At 44.2% G+C, this 19,180-nt stretch overlaps 6 protein-coding genes across 7 annotated transcripts; 3 read left to right on the top strand and 3 right to left on the bottom strand.

Moving 5' to 3' along the window:
- Window positions 1-1,744: 1,744 nt before the first annotated feature.
- LOC128298185 (programmed cell death protein 2-like) lies at window positions 1,745-4,189 on the top strand. The gene is made up of 3 exons (XM_053033930.1): window positions 1,745-1,942; window positions 2,026-2,845; window positions 2,918-4,189. The coding sequence occupies exons 1-3, from the start codon at window positions 1,835-1,837 to the stop codon at window positions 3,346-3,348; spliced, it is 1,359 nt and encodes a 452-aa protein (XP_052889890.1). The 5' UTR covers window positions 1,745-1,834; the 3' UTR covers window positions 3,349-4,189.
- Window positions 4,190-4,387: 198 nt separating this feature from the next.
- Window positions 4,388-5,793, top strand: LOC128298188 (proteasome subunit alpha type-3). Its single transcript, XM_053033935.1, has 5 exons — window positions 4,388-4,526; window positions 4,682-4,888; window positions 4,971-5,219; window positions 5,301-5,413; window positions 5,486-5,793. Exons 1-5 carry the CDS (start codon window positions 4,506-4,508, stop codon window positions 5,655-5,657), a joined length of 762 nt encoding a protein of 253 aa, XP_052889895.1. The 5' UTR covers window positions 4,388-4,505; the 3' UTR covers window positions 5,658-5,793.
- A 181-nt stretch (window positions 5,794-5,974) lies between these two features.
- LOC128298187 (organic solute transporter alpha-like protein) lies at window positions 5,975-12,606 on the bottom strand. 2 transcript variants are annotated; one of them, XM_053033934.1, is made up of 9 exons: window positions 12,524-12,606; window positions 7,479-7,618; window positions 7,256-7,407; window positions 7,072-7,178; window positions 6,849-6,974; window positions 6,654-6,750; window positions 6,423-6,548; window positions 6,216-6,342; window positions 5,975-6,142 (listed from the first exon to the last, which is right to left on the bottom strand). In XM_053033934.1, the coding sequence occupies exons 2-9, from the start codon at window positions 7,585-7,587 to the stop codon at window positions 6,048-6,050; spliced, it is 939 nt and encodes a 312-aa protein (XP_052889894.1). In that variant the 5' UTR covers window positions 7,588-7,618; window positions 12,524-12,606; the 3' UTR covers window positions 5,975-6,047. The 2 variants fall into 2 exon arrangements, with proteins under 2 accessions (XP_052889894.1, XP_052889893.1); XM_053033933.1 differs by having other exon boundaries at window positions 7,479-7,976; window positions 12,524-12,567.
- Window positions 12,607-14,000: 1,394 nt separating this feature from the next.
- On the bottom strand, window positions 14,001-15,443 carry LOC128298499 (uncharacterized). The gene is made up of 7 exons (XM_053034249.1): window positions 15,356-15,443; window positions 15,145-15,296; window positions 14,848-15,065; window positions 14,674-14,770; window positions 14,488-14,613; window positions 14,284-14,410; window positions 14,001-14,215 (listed from the first exon to the last, which is right to left on the bottom strand). The coding sequence occupies exons 1-7, from the start codon at window positions 15,441-15,443 to the stop codon at window positions 14,079-14,081; spliced, it is 945 nt and encodes a 314-aa protein (XP_052890209.1). The 3' UTR covers window positions 14,001-14,078.
- An 868-nt stretch (window positions 15,444-16,311) lies between these two features.
- On the bottom strand, window positions 16,312-17,277 carry LOC128297429 (protein SYS1 homolog). The gene is made up of 2 exons (XM_053033063.1): window positions 16,946-17,277; window positions 16,312-16,870 (listed from the first exon to the last, which is right to left on the bottom strand). The coding sequence occupies exons 1-2, from the start codon at window positions 17,114-17,116 to the stop codon at window positions 16,553-16,555; spliced, it is 489 nt and encodes a 162-aa protein (XP_052889023.1). The 5' UTR covers window positions 17,117-17,277; the 3' UTR covers window positions 16,312-16,552.
- Window positions 17,278-17,340: 63 nt separating this feature from the next.
- On the top strand, window positions 17,341-18,388 carry LOC128297407 (protein archease-like). Its single transcript, XM_053033038.1, has 4 exons — window positions 17,341-17,430; window positions 17,683-17,754; window positions 17,824-17,848; window positions 17,912-18,388. The coding sequence occupies exons 2-4, from the start codon at window positions 17,700-17,702 to the stop codon at window positions 18,303-18,305; spliced, it is 474 nt and encodes a 157-aa protein (XP_052888998.1). The 5' UTR covers window positions 17,341-17,430; window positions 17,683-17,699; the 3' UTR covers window positions 18,306-18,388.
- The last annotated feature ends 792 nt before the right edge of the window (window positions 18,389-19,180 follow it).

The following is a 19,180-nucleotide window of genomic DNA, read 5'->3' as shown; positions in this document are numbered from 1 at the left end:
CTACTGCTGCCCCCGTTGATCCGTGTTCCTTCGTCGCTGCTGCCGTCGGTCGACCTTTGTTTCTTATAGACTACCCTTAGACGCTAATAGTTTAACAATTTATTATGCTATGTGTTAGTGCTATGTAGTAGAAAGACATTTCCTTCTCCCACCATTAGGATGCAGCTTATCCCGGGTATACTCGACATACATGTTTCTATCCTTTCGGGATCTCGTAGATTTCTCCCTCATTTCATTCTGACTTTTTGTGACGGTTGGATCGGCAACTTCAGCGTCCTGATGACATGCAGTGGCACATATTTCCTCTCGTTTTTCCAGTGTTCGGTGAAGGATAGTTGGCGTCATGATGTGCTTTCCTGATATTTGCTTGGTGATCTCGTCTTCGTTGTCAGTGAGGGTTGATATTATCGGTAGATACAGCATTCGTCTCTAAGAGCGTACCAGACTGCGTCTTGGCAACGTCTGTCTTAACCGCTATGGGAGCGACCGCCAAAGCAACCCAGAGTGAAACCTCGACAATAGTAATAGAACATGTAACCAGAATAATAACAAAAAAAACACTAGACACACATCTGTAACAAAGACAAAACAAAAGGAAAAACAAACAAGAACAAACGATAGTGCGTACTATCTACAGGATGGGTGATGGGAAGGAATCATATGGTGATTCCGATCTCTTTGGCGAAGTCGAACAGAATCCGTGCGTACGCGTAGTCCTTTTGACCCAGAATGTCGCGAATTGGCACAGCAGGGGATCTTCCTGATGCCCGGCCGGCTGCTAGAAGTACGGATCTTTCAGCATCAAATTCTTCACATAATCAGAGGATGTGGTCGATGTCATGGAATCCAACACTACAGCTACAAACCTTGGAGTCGGACACACCTTGAAGGTGCGCATTCATTTCATAATGGTTCGTCATGAGTCTAGACATCATACGAAAGAAGGCACGACCTACCGCGAACCTGTTAAACCAAGGAGGCAGGGATACCTGTGGTAAGATTGAATACAAGTACCTCCCGAGCTCATCATCATCGTCACATGCTCTGCCAGTGAACTATGCAAAGGGCTTTGGAGACCTACGATGTTGTTGCTAGCGATTGAGACAACACCGTCGTCTGCCAATTGCCTTAAGCTGCAATTAGGCTACAGGCAAGAATCTATGTCGTTGAACTAAAGATTATACAAAATGGGGCTCAAACAGGACCCTTGTGGAAGTCCGAAGAAACTCATTCGTCTTGTTTGAACCACACCATTATCGAAATTCATTGCCTTTTCAGAAAGGAGGTTGCAAAGGTAAGTGTTCATCTTTGGACTTAACCCCGCGTTTTGCAGTTTTTGACGCAGTATATTTATAGGTACTGAGTCAAAAGCCCCCTTGATATCCAGATATTTTATGTGTTATGGATAATTGATATCACATTCGAGGCAATTTGTTTCGAAGGAAGGTCTACATTGAGATTTGTTTATGATATTCAGCAATTGATTGTGTCGTAATTTATCCTTATTGTTTCTATTAATCCGCCTTTAGATCTGGATTCGTGAAATGCTCTTCAATTATTGTATTAGGTATGTTTCTTCAATCGAGGGACAATTTTCATATGTTCTGTTATTTCTTGCATAAAGAAAAATGCTTTTTTTCGCAAATGGGTGTTTATTTTGACAACATCTCGCAGTTGTCAATGCGCCTGTGCATATGTCTGACGGCTAAAAACGTCAGTACAAACCGATTCCCTTGGACTGGGCGAGAAAAAATCAATCTTCGACGCGCAAGAAGAGTTATTTCCAGCTGATCCCGTTGTAAGCAGCCACGGACGCCAACTTTCCTGCGGGAGAATGGCCAAAAAACAAACCCTCGTTCTGCTGGGGTACGAAGATGAACTGATTGCGGAAAAGGACCGTCCCTATCTGTCCTACACGACAAACAAAATCGGTGGCCATGCGGTAAGTAAGCAGCATACCCACACTGCCCGTACATAACAGCGATCGATAATTTGGTCTTCTTTGTTTGGTCGAGACGGTTCTAGGACTGGCCTGCTGGTGCGATAGAGATTCAACCGTGCATTTTCTGTGGCCAGCAAAGGCCATTGATCGTGCAGATCTATGCTCCGTTGGATGATTCGCAGTTTCATCGTACGTTGTACGTGTTTGCTTGCTTGAATGCACCCTGTTCGACTCAGTCCCAGGCGTGGACGTGCGTAAGGATACAGTCGCTAGAAAAGAGCTCACCTGGAGCGGATGGTATTGTCGAAACACGGTCGGGCAAGGTGTTGCCGAAGGATACCACGATATCGTGGTGTAGCGGTGCCGACGATTGGGATGAAGACGGGCAGGAGGATATGGAAGTGCGAGAGGACTTCAGTACCACCACCTTTATGCGGGTTGATACAAGCAGTGTTGCGGCGGAACAGCTGTTGAACGAGGAGAATGGCAATGTGATTCAGTACGAGAAGGTGTCCGACGAGGATGACGAAAGCAATTCGATGGATGCGGAACCCATACCTGGGTTCGATAAACTGCGAGTGGACGAAACGAATGCAAATGCGCGCGGCGATGGTAGGCCTTCCGGAGCAACCGGAGGGGCAGAACTGATCGATAATCTCTACACTACGAGAGCGTCGGCCGAGATCGAAGGACTAGAAGCGGAGGTGGTCGTCGTGGACACGCCCGTGTCACCGAAACGTGATTTAATTGCACTGCTGAAGCAACCTCAGGTTGTGCCACGAAGCATTGGAGATGTAACGCTGAGGGGACTGTACATCAGCGTAGATGAAGAGCGGTACGTTGCACCACTCGCTTCCGATCACGTTCGAGAACTACTTGCCGAGTATCAGCGACATGAGGAAGGTTAGTATGCGTTCAGCAATAGCTTAAGAGGGTGTGAGAGGGCACATGTTGTTATTTTCTTTTACTTTACAGTTAAAACTAGCCCCGATAGCCCATTGGAGAATGCCGCGTCGGGAACTAAGCCACTGTCGAAAGCTAACCATGACCAAGAACTGTACGAGAAGGGCATTCCTATGCACGGCGATCTGATGTTCCATTCGTTTCTAAGCAAGCTGCAGGAGAACCCGGGACAGTTACTTCGCTATTCGCGTAACGCCTTACCGCTGCTGATTGCACCGATCAAGGAAATCGCCATACCACCCCACTGTCAGTACTGCAAAAATGAAATGATCTGTGAAATTCAGCTGCTTCCAACCATGATCGAAAAACTGCGGTTCGAGGTGAATGGAGAGCGAGTACCGATAGACTTTGGAAACGTGCTCGTTTGGACGTGCGGCAAAAGCTGCTGGGACACACCGGACAAAATGCGCCAGGAACTGGTGTTGGTACAAAACGAAGCATAAGATGTAGCCACGGTAATGTGAGTGAGTTAAGCAATCTTCCATTTGCCTTCGGGAGATGTTGAAACGGAAAAAGGCTGGTACCGGCAGAGTCGCTTGGTATTGCTCCGTTAGCACAGGATCTTTTTGCTCGGCAAAAAGGCATCTCTGTCGTGTACTGAAACCATCGTCAATTTGGATAGTTACCTTAGACAGCACAGCGCCGCGCTAGTGTGACTCTGACCGCCGATGAGGAAACGGAAACGTATCAGCATTTTAAAATACGCAATCGAAATGTACGCACCGCATATCGGCAGGACATCGGTAGCGCCACGATTAGCATCCGGTAGACATTTTATCGTGTTTTATATGAGTGAATCGTTCGGCTCGAGTTTTAGTGTAGCATCGATATCTCATAGCTGGAACGTGTTGATATGATAATTACTCCTATTCTATACAGTAAGTAGCGATTAATGTGATAGCAAAAACAAAACTACAACTATCGTATGTGAGCGTAAAGTTCCCGTTGCTCTAAGTGCGCATTGTGCCAGCAAATTAGCTATGCCGTCCGATTTTCTTTGCGGCAAACTTCTTCTATTTGTTTCACCGTGCGTTTGTGACTGTTTCGTTACCATTACCATCTGGAATATCGTGTAGAGGATACATGATAGACGTGTAAAACGCGAAGATCGTTGTACGATCAGCATAGGGATTTTATTTCAGCGGCCAAAAAAAGCGCAACGAAGTAAATCTAGCAGGGCGTAACAAGTAGCGAGTATTTTCATCTTTAATCCTAGATTTCATCGATAAACTATGGATTTATTCGCGTTTCAATAGTTTCCTTCTACTTCTAAATAAAGCGAATTAAATAATATACAATCGTTACATTTATGAAATAATCTGGAAATATTATATTAATCTGTTCTTGAAAATGTAGAAAACCAAATGAAAATAAAACCGCAATTTCGAATTTGACGTGTACGTGAAGCTAGCCCGCACACCTTGCATCCCGAGTGGTTGTTGACAATGTGCATGAAAGAAGCCTTCGCCCCAAAGCTGTCAAAGTGAATTTGTTTCTCATTGCTTGCAAAGGTAAATTTGTGCTGTTTCATCCGGCAAGCGATTGTTAATTTCCAGTATCTCGTAGTGCATTCGTGTAATCAGTTTTATTTCCATCCACAATGAGTTCAATCGGCACTGGTGTAAGTAAATGTAACATATTCCATGTTGTACATTATTAAACAGCCGGATGTTTTTCTGGTTTGAGGTTATGACGGTGATTTCTGTTTTCATTTTGTGGCAAGACTCATTCACTGTTCCGGTTCCCTATATTATGGCTTATTTTTTTAACTTTCAGTACGATCTGTCCGCATCACAATTCTCCCCCGATGGACGTGTGTTCCAGATTGAGTATGCGGCAAAAGCGGTCGAGAATAGTGGCACGGTAATAGGACTGCGGGGCAAGGATGGTGTAGTGCTGGCCGTTGAGAAACTAATCACGAGCAAACTGTACGAGCCGGACTGCGGTACAAGAATCTTTACCATCGATACATCCATCGGAATGGTGAGAAAGTTGAAATGGATCGCAAGCGGTCTTATAACTAGTTGTGCTGATTGCCGTTTACGTTTCTTCCGTTGCTTTGCAGGCTGTCAGTGGAATGATTACCGATGGCCGGGCTGTTGTGGATATTGCTCGGCAGGAAGCTGCCAGCTACCGACAGCAGAACAATCGCGCCATTCCGCTCAAACAGCTGAACGACCGTTTGTCGAGCTATTTCCACGCGTACACCCTGTACAGTGCCGTGCGACCATTCGGAGTGAGTGTAATCCTAGCGTCCTGGTCCGAGGAAAAAGGCGCCGAAATGTACATGATCGACCCGTCCGGAGTGTCTTGTGTGAGTGTAACTGCCCTTTGCAAAGGGCATCTTCCGAAACATGTGACACGAAATAATAACCCTTTGTGTTCTCTTCCCTAGGGCTACTTTGGATGCGCCGTTGGAAAAGCTAAACAAACAGCCAAAACGGAAATCGAAAAATTGAAACTTTCCGAAATGACTGTGAAAGACCTCGTGCTTACAGCTGGAAAAATGTAAGTATCTGGGACTGTTTGTGATATTGCTCATTCATTGGATGTTATTTAATGTCAAATCACTATTTACAGTATCTATCAGGTGCACGATGAACTGAAGGACAAAGACTTCAAGCTGGAACTCAGTTGGGTGTGTCAGGATTCGAAGGGTGTCCACAAGACGGTACCGGCCGAGGTATACGCCGCAGCGAACCGTGCCGGCCAGGAAGCGGTCGACGAGGACGATAGTGATAACGAAATCTAAGTTAAGACACCTGGCACAGGTACGGTGGTTTGGAAAAACGTTCATTTTGTCACCATAAACTGCTCGTTTTGAGTGAAGTAAAGCGCATAAGGTTGGTTGAAAATTCTATTATTTCTATTTAGTTTGTTCTGTAAGATTTCCATCGAAATACACACCGTTACATAGCCCACCATGCACACAACGATCAGTTGGGGAAATGAATGAAAGAATGGCTCGACCCGATTCTACGACATAGCACCCTCCCAGGCGTTTGGCGATATGGTGGGTTTGGTATCACACGTAAACATTAAAACACAGATAATTTTACATCAGCCTAGGTAGCTGTGCTATTCTTGCTTGTTGTTGTATTAAGGAACAGGTTCCAATGTTGCCTTTTCCCATCGTGTTCGCTTATCCTGGTCCTATGGTAGAGGGCGATTTGTAAAGCAGGGACGCCCAGCAGGAAAGCATCATCATCTCGAAGCATAAACACAGTTGGAAAATAGCTGATAGAGAAAAGTGAAAGATATTAGCAGACGAATTGTACAACGCAATAGTAATTTGTCGATTTTCACTCACCATTTTTCTGCACCTGCAGTGTCATGGGGTAAGCACAAACGGAAATGCTGCTGCTCACGATGCCCGCTATGACAAGGGGTTGTATCCGACAAAGTATAAGCACCGCTTGTAGTACGAAGTATTTGCCCTAGAAATGAATGTGTAACATGCATGTGCATTTTAGAACTGTAGGAACATTCGCTGCGTCATCGAACATGTTTCACAAACCATCAGTTTAAGGTCCGAGTAGAGTGGGGCAAGCATTCGCACGAGAATGTTCAATCCCCACACACCGAGCAGAATAGAGATGACGATCAATGGCACAAAGTACAGGATGATGCGGTTGAAATTGGGCTATAAAGCAGAGATGATTACAGCAATGGTAGCAGTGGTTATTATTTTTAATATTTTCCCTAAACCCTAACAGTTAACCCTTAGGTTATGCACCTGCATACTTACATAATCCTCAACAAACACGACATTCAGTGCCAGGAAAAGAGCTGTTTGTACGACCGGCAGCTGCATAATAAGCATACGCACAAAGCGTAATCGATTTCTGCGGCAAGCACACAAACGTGAGATGAAAAATAGTGTTCATCGACATCAAATGATAGGTCTGTGGCACGATAATTAACCGCTCCAGTCTATACTCACTTTGTCACGGGGGCTCGTTTGAATAGGGGCACAAAGCAACACAACGGTGGGGTCCGCAGGGAGAAGGTTTGAGAATCGGTCGATTTAATCAGTGCATCTTCCCCGTCGACATACTGCATGCACAGACTGAAGGGAAACATTTTTTAGTGTTATGAGATCAATCCCTACCGGATCATAATCTTTATGATCGCCCAGGTATCTCGTTGTACGATCGCATACTTACCTAAAGAACACGTACGCACATATCATGAAGTACACGTGCATGACTGTGTCGCACAGAAAGAAGGCACGCGGCACGGAGATCGATACTACACCGAACAGAGTCACGAGCTACAATGTAGGGCAGATTGGTTAGCAACACTTAAAAAGATTTGCTAGGTTTAACTTAAATTTGTTTCTTTTCCTACCGGATAGATTGTCAGCAACAGTATCGATTTAGTTTTGAACTGTTTCGGCGTTCGGTGCAGGATGTGGTAAGCATTCTTGAAGAAGATACTGAAGGTGGCAATACTTAGCAGGACGGTTGTAGCAATGATCAAAGCGATTGGCAAGGTTAAACCTGCAAATAGGAAAGTTAAAGTGTATTAGCAAGGTAAATTAAAGAATTTTATGGCTTTACTACATCCTCACCATCGAGATATTCCTGCACGGTAGGCAACTCGTTGGTACAATCGCCATTTGTCGTGGAAAGATTTTGTTCCGACAGGACATCAACGGCCAACGACTCGTTGCTCTCCATATTGGCCGCGAAAGATGTGACCGAACAAGCTCTAGCAGAAATGTAGAACATCCATTAGAATGGGCAGTTATTTATTGGAGTGGAGAGTGCTGATTGTTTATCGATCATTACGCTATTTTTCTAGATTATTTATAGGTACGCTTTCACTCTCCATCACCGTATATATAGCAGCAGGCCGTTCCACGTGATCGTGTAGCGCACCATGATGCGGACTACTGTTTACGATGAACCGAATGTTGTGCATCAATTAATTTCAATAAAATCACCCGATTCTCCACGGTGAGCAAGAGAAGTGGCCAGTTTTTGATTGGTTTGCGTTGTTGCGGGAGTTGGAGATGGTCCGCAAACGTGATGTCTGTCCATTACACATCATCTACACCGATCGCAATCTTAGCTTGGGCAAATGGAACAAATATATTAGTGGGCTGGCTGGCCGTGAAGATGGCAAGTGGAGATTAAGATCATCTTGCTATGTTGTACAAAAAAAATGGAACTATTACGTTTGCCTTGAGATGAGTAACAGATATCTCTTTTGGAAAGGAATTGTTGAAGTGTGGAGAATACAGATATTTCCGTACAGACAAATGAATCCATTGATGGAGTCTTCACCCTACGACTCCTATGGCATGCTAAAGAAGATCGCAACAAGATTCTTTAGCGGCAAATGACAATATAGGCAAATCACATGTTAGGTTGAAGATTGATTGAAAAATTTAGCTTAGAGTCTTTGTTATTATTTAGACCAACTTTAGAGAGATGGGGCTTCTCAGTTTCCCTTCTCGTAGTATAATAAGCCATCTGAACCTCTGATATCGAAACCTTGACGGTCATCTTCTATAAGTGGAGTGGATCAATTGCCTAGCATCCGCTGATAAATAGCTGTATTGAGAGGCGTACGATTGAAACACCCAGAGTTTTATGCTAAAAATGTTAATTTGCTCCGCTTGCTCAATAAGAGATCCACATTTAAAATCTTCGAAGATCATCTTTTACAAGTAAATCCAGAACTTGGCAATAATGACATGGATATCATTGGGCTGCGGCTCTTCTACGCAACGAATGTTTTGGCCCTGTATGTGTGGAAGGATAATGGAGTAGTCACTACAATGCCGAGTTCTACGAGATGTACGACGAACGCACTGTCGTACATCGGATTATACTCGCCAAGTTTCGGTGTGTTATTCATGTCATGAGAATGACACAGGACGACCCAGCCCGTAAAGTCCTTTAAAGTCGTCTAAATCAAAGGAGGCAGAGTAGGAATTGTAGGTCGAAATTGAGATGGAGTGATGTCTTGATATCGAAACGTCTTCCAGAAAGGAGGAGATTATGCAAAGCAAGAATGTGCTTAAGTTCACACTTCTAGGTACTGTTGTTGGACGCTAACGGTATAGTAACTTGCAACAAACCATCTAACTCACGACTAGATAGATTCTTGACCTCCTTCATACTTCTTGACATGTATTTAATGAAGGAGAACGTGTTAGTTTCATTCCTTTTATTAATTTCACGGTAAACTTCATGATCATCTTGTTGTTTAAATACCTAACTAAACTACAAAATAATCTTCTTGTAATTCGCGAAGTTTTCAACATTATTCGTAACAGTAATAGTTAACATTAATCAAAAACCCATTCTTGGTGCCATTATTGCTTCAGCCGTAACGCGAAGTTAGCGATCTATGCTAACCACCGAACCGACGCCTATACTAATTGCAACACTTTGCACGGCTACAAATTAGCAGCGCATCCGTTCGACCGTAACGAACAAAACAGCCACAGTGGAGTGAACTAAACCAAAGATTTAGCAACAAAATTTCTTCGGCGCCATGAATCAATCAGCGACGAAAGTATGTTTAAGTGACGCATAAGGAACCGTTTTCAGTACTCGTATGTAATGGCAACAAATGGACCCCAAACCAAGAGGTCATTATCAATGAAACGCGCACCACACATGCCGGGCGACAGTTCCTCACGTTGGTTTCCTTTGTGTTGCGTGCGTACCGGTTGGTTGGTACGAAATGACCTTCGCAGTGGAAGAGACAGTGGTAACGCATTTAACTTCTTGCACCGGCTGGTTCGAACATTGCGAGCGTGAAGAACAATGCGGCGCGGCAATGGGGATTGGGATGGATCAAATTTATGCGCACCTCGATTCGCGCCAGTTCCTTATTCATTTTTTGTTATGTTTGTGCGTCTGAATGTTGTTTTTTTTTAATTAACAACCTTGTTTAATGTGTGTGTGGAGTTGTTCAGGTTAGACTTCAGGAATGGAAGAACATGTTGTGTGTTATAATGCATAGTTTTGTCTTAACTCACCGATAAGAGCATAGGAAGATAAAACGGAAAACCCATTAGCATCCAAACCAGGTGCTCTCTTAACCCCCATTCATTAAGCACTGATTTATTGCACCGCAAAATGTCGTTCACAACAACAACAAAAAAATGCATATTGTTATGTATGAATCGTAATTGTTGACGCTTTCTTCTTCTCTTTAGAGCCCTTTAAGCTATACAGGGGCAGAAGTAGGGGAAGCGAAGCGAAGTGAAAACCGGCACAAACATGCACGCTGACGCTGACGAGAGCGGTACATAAAGAGTGCTTGCGACATCTGAAGAGGTCGTAAACAGGCGGGCCCGATCTACGCAGCCTCATTAGCAAGGTTGGTTGCGTGTGCCTGTGCCTGGCATACCGACCTTGCGCAACATACCACCCATTCCACAGGGTAAGGTGCATTATTTCGATACCGAACCGAAGTCAAGGTTAACATTCGGCAGTGTGACGTACTGCTGGGAGTATGTGACCTTATGGAATGCACAAATAATTTGTGAATCATACGATAAAAAGGTGATCTTGCTGGGTGATATTCGATCACTTGCCAACAGAGCAATGAATCATGAATCTGCTTGAATCATTGAACTGAATGAATCACTCCGAATCTCAATTGCAAAGATTCATGAATCATCTAGGATTCATGTGTGAGGCAAGATTAATGACCTCCAAGGAGCATGTCCGCAATGCCACCTCCCTCTGCTCCCCCTCCAATGAATCAAATGAGAGTTGATTCTTGTTTTCAGAATGAAGATTCAGATGTGAATCACTCTTCTCAAAAGATGTAATCAAAGCAAATAGAAGCACAACACCAGCGCCCATCGCTTCAATGACACATCGGAACATCAGTGGCTACGTTCGGTCACGGACCCCCGTAATGGCCGCAGTCTAACGGCCGAACCAACAACCTTCAGCCACAGCGCACAGTCGTTCTTGAGCAGACGGGCACGGTATTGTAATGCAGCGCATACATTAATATCGATGCGTTGACACGAACATTTAGCGGAGCCGTCCTCTCTGTGCCCAGTGCAACATCTTTTCCTGCGACCATCCGTGCCGTTTCGGTACTCGCTACACCGGAACGCCACGCACACGCTGCGATGGTTTGAAAGTGTTGCTTTATTTCACTCTGCCGCTTCTTGTTATGTTGCCTCAGGTATCAATCGCGGTGTCTTGTGTGGTTGTGTGTCGAAAGCATCGAATGTGGCTGTCGAAAAAACACACAATTTCGGGTGCTACTAACGCCGTTAGCGGACGGGTTTGTAACTCTTTCACGCGGTAGCCTTGAAACGATTCGCACGCATGAGATATTAGAGTCATTGGTTTTTTGGTAAGCTCTTTCTTGGTTTCTTGGTGGCTGATTGTTTCGCCTGTGGTAATGACGAAGCTCCACAGGAGACGCGTTGATGTACCAGTTCGGACGAGTCATCTTTGTTAGATGGTAAAAATCGAAAAAAGGAAATTGACACGAATCGTTGCTTTGTGCACCGTTTGATACGGTTTTCCTTTGCCCCCTCCCGTACGCGGAGGTGTAACATTAGTTCCATTACACAACTCTCGTGGTACCGTGCAAGCGGTGACCATATTGTGCTTTATCACTTGCCCGCATGGGGCCGCATGGCTTTTGCCTTCTTTGCTGTGTTTTCAAATCAATCATGCGAAAGTCATTTAGCTAATCGAACAGGATCAAATTACAAGCGTCGCACACCGTCCTTGGGCTAGTCGTGGACACACCGGTGGGGCAGACATTCAGGACTGTCTTGTGTTGTTCTCGTACACACCAACCACACAAACACACACGCGCGCGCAATAGATTAGTTACACTCTGCAGCTTCAACTTCGACTCGGTTACATAATGTATCCCTGAACTCTGCAGCAAGTTATCCGGTCAACGGATTAATTGTGAACGCGTGGTACAATCAACAACCGCTCACGCTCTCTTTCCCTCTATTGCGCTATCAAATGCACCCAAAGCTTCTCATCGTGACCATACTGGGAGGGGGGGAATGGAAAAAATGGCTACCAAATGATCCGCTCTCCGCTGTTGCTTAGATCACACTGTCGGTTACTTAACTTTGCAACGCCAGGTAGGTCACTCGGGCACTGCTCCAATAGAACACCGGTCGAATTCGTACAGACCACAATGCCTTTCCTTTTGACCGCAGTGCTTACTACATTAACGACCCTCGCAAGGCAGCTAGGTTGGAGGAACTTGCATTTTCCTACCATGGTGGAACAGGAAAATTTACTTTCTCACGACATAGGGGCAGGTTTGTTCATGCTTGGACAAACGTTAGACGCGCTAATACGGGACAGATAGACCCTCTGCTTCTGTTCGGTGCCACAGCATCCACAGACCAACCCACTCCAATACACACAAACGCGGGCAGGTTACACTGCAAAACCTGGTTACTGCGCTCGCTAACGATCGTCGTTACTTGGGTTTACAGGTTAGTGGTTGCTAAGATACACGCTCGCAATTATGTCACCGTTGTTTTGTGCCACTGTTACACCAACTCGTGTGGACTTGGAGAACTTCCGAATTTTTCTGGTACGTTGACTGCTCAGTTGGAAGTATTTTCCCGCTGCAATTCCTCAAACTCACCAATAACTTTAAACGGATGAGATGCAAAAATCACTGCCTCGTTCACACCAGCGTTGGAACACAGAGAGCGCTAACACCGGAACGCGATTGCCTACGAAACGCTGCTGATGCCCGTGCCGATCTGTGTGGCATCGAAACAGCGGAATCGCAATACACACCGGACCGGATCGGGTGCGAACTGAACAACGACTAACCCAGCTAACACAACACCGCCGATCTGTGATGTGCCGTGCTGCTCCGCTGATGTTGATCGCAACACAAAATCCGTGCTTCACCGCAACCCCTGCGAATGGGGTGGTGAGCATCAGGCACAACACGGCAAGATGGAGGTGCCGAGGCACGTTGAGAAATCCCAGCAGCATTAGTGCATTCGCTCTCCGCACACGCTCACGCGTTTGCTGCTCAGCGCGCTCGCACGCTTGCATTCGGGCGTATAAAGCGATGCCGTTGTGGCGGGATTACGCACACGCTGGCTGGCGGTTGTACGCGGGTTTTGTGTTTGCAAACAAAACATTTGCGCCTCCACCAGCGCCCGGCAGACGAACCGAACGGCACGCGTGCTGGCTCGGTTGGGTTTGCTGCATACGATAAAAAGAGAATGGGTTCTAGTTTGCTTTTTTGTTTTGTTAACTGTTGCGTTTTGACTTTTGTTTGTCTTGATGGCCAACAAACACGTTTGCGTAGTAAATTATGCTCATTTCTTTTATTTTTATAGTACTCCATTTTTTATGTTATTTGTTAATGATTCAAAGATTCTCGACGATCTCGCAGGATTCACCTCGAGAATAATGAAGAACCTCTCTGAAAATATGGAATTATGGAAATATGGATTTTAAAAGTATTTTTATTGTTTTTGCTTCTGAAATAACCATTCTTATAAAGTTGAATTAAGTATAAGCACCGCCAACATATTTGATTGCGTAAACCGAGCGAGCTCATGCTAGGAATTATTTAAGTTTATTATTCAAACATGCCACTTTGCGTTACTCGCATTGGCGTTAATTCATATTTTTGTTAAGTATCAATATTTTGACAGCAAGAACGATAATTTTTAAATATATTTAAATATATTAGAATGACTCCACTCTGGAGATTCAGAGGATTAGCACCTTTCTTAAAAGATTCAGTAAACACAACGCTAGTATTAAACTTAAGGACATTTCTCTTTAGGACTAGTTTCTCTTAGCAGCTTGTAGCACTCTTTCGAGTGGGTCTATAGCTCGTTAGACAGGAAATGTAAACATTCGTTACAGCGTAGCAAAAGGATCTCTTCAAGTGGCAATTAAAAAAGTGCGCCAATGATTGTTTGAACTCAATCAACGTTTAAATTCTCGTTGCCAGTTTCCTCGGGTACTGTTTGCTTTAAATGATTGTGTTTGCTTCTCATTTGAATTATTCGCTGTGAAGTAGCACGTTTCGATGAACATTTTTTCGTTTTTCGTTTCGTTCGTTTTTTAATATTTTTCCTCTTTTTCAACAAAGAAATGTAATAAATACATTATTCACTATTTAGGTAAGTTAAATGCTGCCTCGTCAGAGCTTTGCTCCTATTCTTTTATGCCTCATATCCCGTATTGTTTACACCCGACTTCTCTCCTTTGGGTTGCCCCTGTTGAGGGGTGGTGGTGTAGAATTTGTACGAAAAAATAGCGACTATTGCGACTTCGATAAGTATCAGCGTTTGTTTTATCACTGCAAAGGAACGGTTTAGGCAGGTATTATTATGGCAATGGTTGAAATTGTTTAGCACACAAACTCACTGTTTAGGTACACTTTGGGCTCGCCAGCTACAGTACATTCGAACGTGGCCAGGTTGTAGATGAGCTCTAGGATAATGATCTGCGGTTTGGTGATGATAAGCACCAACTGGAGCAGAAAGAATCGTTTCTGTGCAGGGAAAAAGCGTTGATGACAGGTTGATAATATTGAGAAATATCGAGAAAAACAGTGCGTTCGCTGCTTACAAAGATCGGATTGTCGGGATAGAGTGGGGCCACTGTTTTAATGAACGAAACCGATGATCCAACGTAGAACACGATCGACGCTATTATAAATGGTAAAATCACATAAAATACATCGAAGAATAAATCCTGCAATAACAGAAAAACAGGCTTAATCATGTGATGGAGAGCATTATTGCAATACCTTACCTTATCAAATGTGAAAATGATTAATTGAATGCTAGCGACAACACTGTTGTAAATCGGTAGCTGCATAATTCCCAATCGGATAGCGCGCAGTTGTCGTCTGGAAAAGGAGGAATTTAAAGATTCTCACTTTAATGGTCTGATAACTGATTACTCCTTTTCGAAAAACGAGCTCACTTTTTGTCGTAGATGAAGCGAAAGCATGGACACACTTGGGGTGGCTGGATTGCCTTGGTTTCGTACAGTCCAATAATGGCCGTATCACCGCCAACCGACTCCTTGAGGTAGCGAAAAAACACCAAAATACACCAGCAAAACGCCACGAACGGCACTATGTCGCAGACGACCGCCACGTGCGGTATTAGCAGTGCCACCACGTTGAACGTAACCACCGTCTGCAAACAACAGAGCCAAGCGGAAAGCAGCACACGCGTTAGTTCGTCGGATACACCTGGAATGTTGTCCCTGACTTACAAAATACACCGTATTGGCAATGATTAGCACCATCACCTGGTTCTTCTCGGTCTGGCGCTTGATTAGTCTGATTACTTGCACAAACACGAACGTCACCCACAGCCATACGATGCAGCCGACGGTTAACGATAAGCTTAAAGAGATGGCGTACTCTGGGGAAAAGGGAGTCGGCGTTACTTCCACAATAGCGAGATGCATCGGTTGAGCTTACCTTCATAATACAGCCGCAACGGTGGAAGATAGTTCCTGCAGTCGATTGGTGGTGCCGTTTGGGCAGTGTGATTCTCCGTGAAATTCATGGCCTGTAGCACGATCGTCCGTGATCCGCACGTGTCGATCAGTCCGAGGCGTGCTGCAGAACAGCGTGCGAAATGATGGCGTTAGCAATTAGAGCGTACGGGCCAACGATCTTTATGGACGCTGTCGATATCTACGCAAACATGGTGCAAATGGTGCGACCACAGTGTTGTAGTTAATTAATAAAAAGACAAATAAAGATAATGAATCGCTAAGTTGTGTTTAGAGCGTTAGAACGAATTTCTAGTAAATAATGAGGATCGTGTGTTTTGGGAAGGAATAGACGAACACACACACACACGCACATACACTGCGTTATCTTGGCTAGCCTTATAGTAAACGATATGTAAACTAATCTCGGAAGCAAACAGTCGCATCTAGCTACAGATATGCAAGACAACACACAAAACCACACACCAGGTCGAATTGTTGAGTAAAATACATCCGTGCGAGAGACAGCAAACCTCTTTATTGGTCAGTGATGCTTGCCCTGATTGAATATTGAACCGTCAACCGTACGTTCCCGACTGAGCGTATCAACCAGTTGGTAGCCGGTGGTCTAGCCTTTTTAAACTGCCCATCTCTGATGATTTCCATCGATCGGATGTGCTAAATGACGAACAAAACGTGCGGTTTCAAAGTCCACATAAATGTGATGTATCAATTCTGTGCCCGCGCGGAACGGACAACAAGAACAGAGCATTACAAGCTGCTATCCCAACCTATGGAGGAATGCCTTCATTTGCCTCAGAGTTTTGTCTGTTTCCAAGGAAGTGAAAGCAAACAAAAGCGCAAATCGATAATCGCTACCGGTGTATGTTTGCTGATGGATTAAAAAATCATTACCATCTTTTTTTATCGTTCTTTTATTGTTTGTTTTAGTAGGAAACATAAATTAAAAATCTTCTTAGCCTTCTTAGTGTTTACTTGTAAAGCTTGAGTAGTGTACAACACAAAAAAATCGAACAGCACTAGTCGCTCCTACCCTTGGATTGCTCTATACATCCCTGAAGCCATGGCGTCAAAATACACGGTGCTACACCTATGGAAACGTGCCACCATTACTCTACCTCTGGAAACCTGCTTTGCTCTTTGCATGCTCCGCGAACGTTCACAAATCAACCTTGTTGTTCAGTGCGGTATAGCCAACGGGAATTTCCTTCAACTCCGTCTTCAGACAGAGAAACTCGCTGCACACGCACATCAGCGCGGTACAGACGGCATTCAGCATCCACCAGCCGATCGTCGATGGGAAGGCCTCGTTGTACCACCAGCATATCACCAGGTGGGTGAAATGGAAGGTAAAGCTAAAATCCAAACACAGCTTCGTCCGCCGCACTATGAACCACAGCAGCCCGGCACCGACTAGGGAGTTGAGTATGAAGGCCACAATAACCAATCGTCCACCGAGATCGGTTACGTGTATTTCCTGGAGTGAGAGAAATTTAGGATTAGCCCTAAGCGGGAACTCTAGTGGCCGAGTGGCCAGGACTCGGGAACTTACGTGATACTCAAATATGTGATCGAGCGTGTGGTTAGCTTCGGCGAAAAAATCCATCACGTACATGATTGTCCCGAGGCTAACGTACAGCAGGGCCTGCATAGCAACGATCTGGGTGATGAGCAGGTACGGATCCCATTGCGTGTTGCGAAACGTTCCCGTGAGCTTCTTCATGTTGGCGGTCAGTTTCTCCGCCCCGCAGTGGTGGTTTCGCTTCTTGGGAATGCTAACAGTTGGACACTAAATAATACTAAAGTTTACAGGCCCGCGATGGGCCAACATCTTGCGTTTTGAGAAATCCGAAAAGGAAAGTTGCGTTCTGTTGTTTTCTTCCAGACTGCTGTCACTGGTGTGTTGGATGACAGGTTGCGATTCCTGTCAAACGCGAATTAAAAATATAAACATTGCCTTTGTGTAGAAAATGTGGAGAACCGGACAAGTCATCAAAAGTTATCTTTGCAAAAATTAAGGATTAAAGTTATTCTCGGGTATGAAATGACTTAGATGTGGATCGGCGTTCTCTTCAAACATTGCACTGAAATGTACTGTATGCAGTAAAATGCTAAGTTTGTACTCATGACTCATCCAACGTGAGGGTGCATTCCTTCCTCGGTCACAGAGTGCATCTTCTAAATAAACTACACTTCCTACATCGATCATTGCCGAATGACAAAGCTGTCTTGTTTCCGTCCGTGCGTAAAGTGTTAATTAAGAAATAATTGTTTTCTTCGTTTCGTTAGAACGCGTCTGCCTCAACATGGAAGTGCCACTGGAAAGCATGGAGCATACGTTGCCAGACGTAAAATATGAATGTGAGAAGCTTCATTCGAATTTAAATTTGCAACCTAGTTTATTTGGCCTCATTTATTTCCATTTTTTAGATCTAGACCACACGGCAGATGTGCAGTAAGTACGAAACATTGAATCTCAAACTGAGGTGATGCAATGTGCAATTTCCTCCCATTTAAGGCTACACGCATGGGGAGAATCGTTACAGGAAGCGTTCGAACAGTGCGGGATGGCAATGTTCGGCTACATGACCGAGCTGCCCACGGTAGAAATTAAGAAGTGCTATCAAATCACAACCGAGCCAACGGACGATATGGAAAATATGCTGTTCCGCTTTTTGGACGAACTGTTGTTTCTATTTTCCGCCGAACCGTTCCTCATCTGTAAAAAGCTCGTGATAACTAAGTTCGATCTGGAACAGTTTACCATCGAGTGCAATTGCTACGGGGAAGAGTTTGATTTGCAAAAACATCCGCAGGGCACGGAGGTGAAAGCGATCACGTACTCGGCAATGCAAATTTACAAAAAACCGGAGCACGAAAAGAACGAAGTTTTTGTTATAATTGATATATAAAGAGCATATTTTTGGAGGACATTTTTCAATCATTTTACGCAGTTATTATTTATTGTTTGTTTCAGTAGGGTGTTTTCGGTAAAAAGTGAAATTGAATTAAGGAAAAGTTAAATAAAGAAACGTCTGATAAGTATTACCACAGTGAAGATGTGACATTTTGACAGGATGCATTTTCGCGCTAAACAGCTGTAGCCCGGATAATAGGACATGCATTGGAAACAAAACTCGTTTTCGTCGATTCTCGAAGGCGGACGTGTTTTCATCGAGTAAATAGATTGTGCATTGAAATGACGGTTAGTTTTTCATTAATTGAATCGTTTTGGGTATTTTGAGCCGCTATACAAGCTGCACGAGTTGTATGATGAACTCGGTATCGTAGATTGACACCGGACGATCCAGACCATAAAATCCGTTTAGTTCGTTCGCATGGTAGGCTCAAAACGAATCGAACTGATGGCATTGATGCGGGCGCCTGAAAGACCGGGATATTAAAGGACGGCGCTTAGAGCGGTTTAGAGGACACTTACAAGAGCCCATGTGGTTGTATCACTGGACAGATAGATAACTGCAGTGAATATAGGCAATAGTATAGAACAGCGAAAATTTTTCATCGAAATGTTGCTTGAAGGAGAGTCGCCTCTTATCTCCTGCTAAGTTAAATTTTTGCTACATCGAAGTACCATTTTGATAACTTATATTCTATAAAGGATTCAACCAATATAGGAGCTTTCTGCAGAACAATTCAAATCTCAGTCACAATTCTACTTAAACGCTGTGATCTCTGTAGTAAAATAATCAAATTCCTGGAAGCTTATTTTTCGTCGACTTATGAATAAAGTTATAAACCTTTTGTTGTATAAATTCGGCTAGCAAAT

This window comes from Anopheles moucheti, chromosome 2, assembly GCF_943734755.1.
Source record: "Anopheles moucheti chromosome 2, idAnoMoucSN_F20_07, whole genome shotgun sequence".
Lineage (NCBI taxonomy): Eukaryota > Metazoa > Arthropoda > Insecta > Diptera > Culicidae > Anopheles > Anopheles moucheti.
Note: the sequence above shows the minus strand (reverse complement) of the source record. Positions and strands in the feature narration are given on the sequence as shown.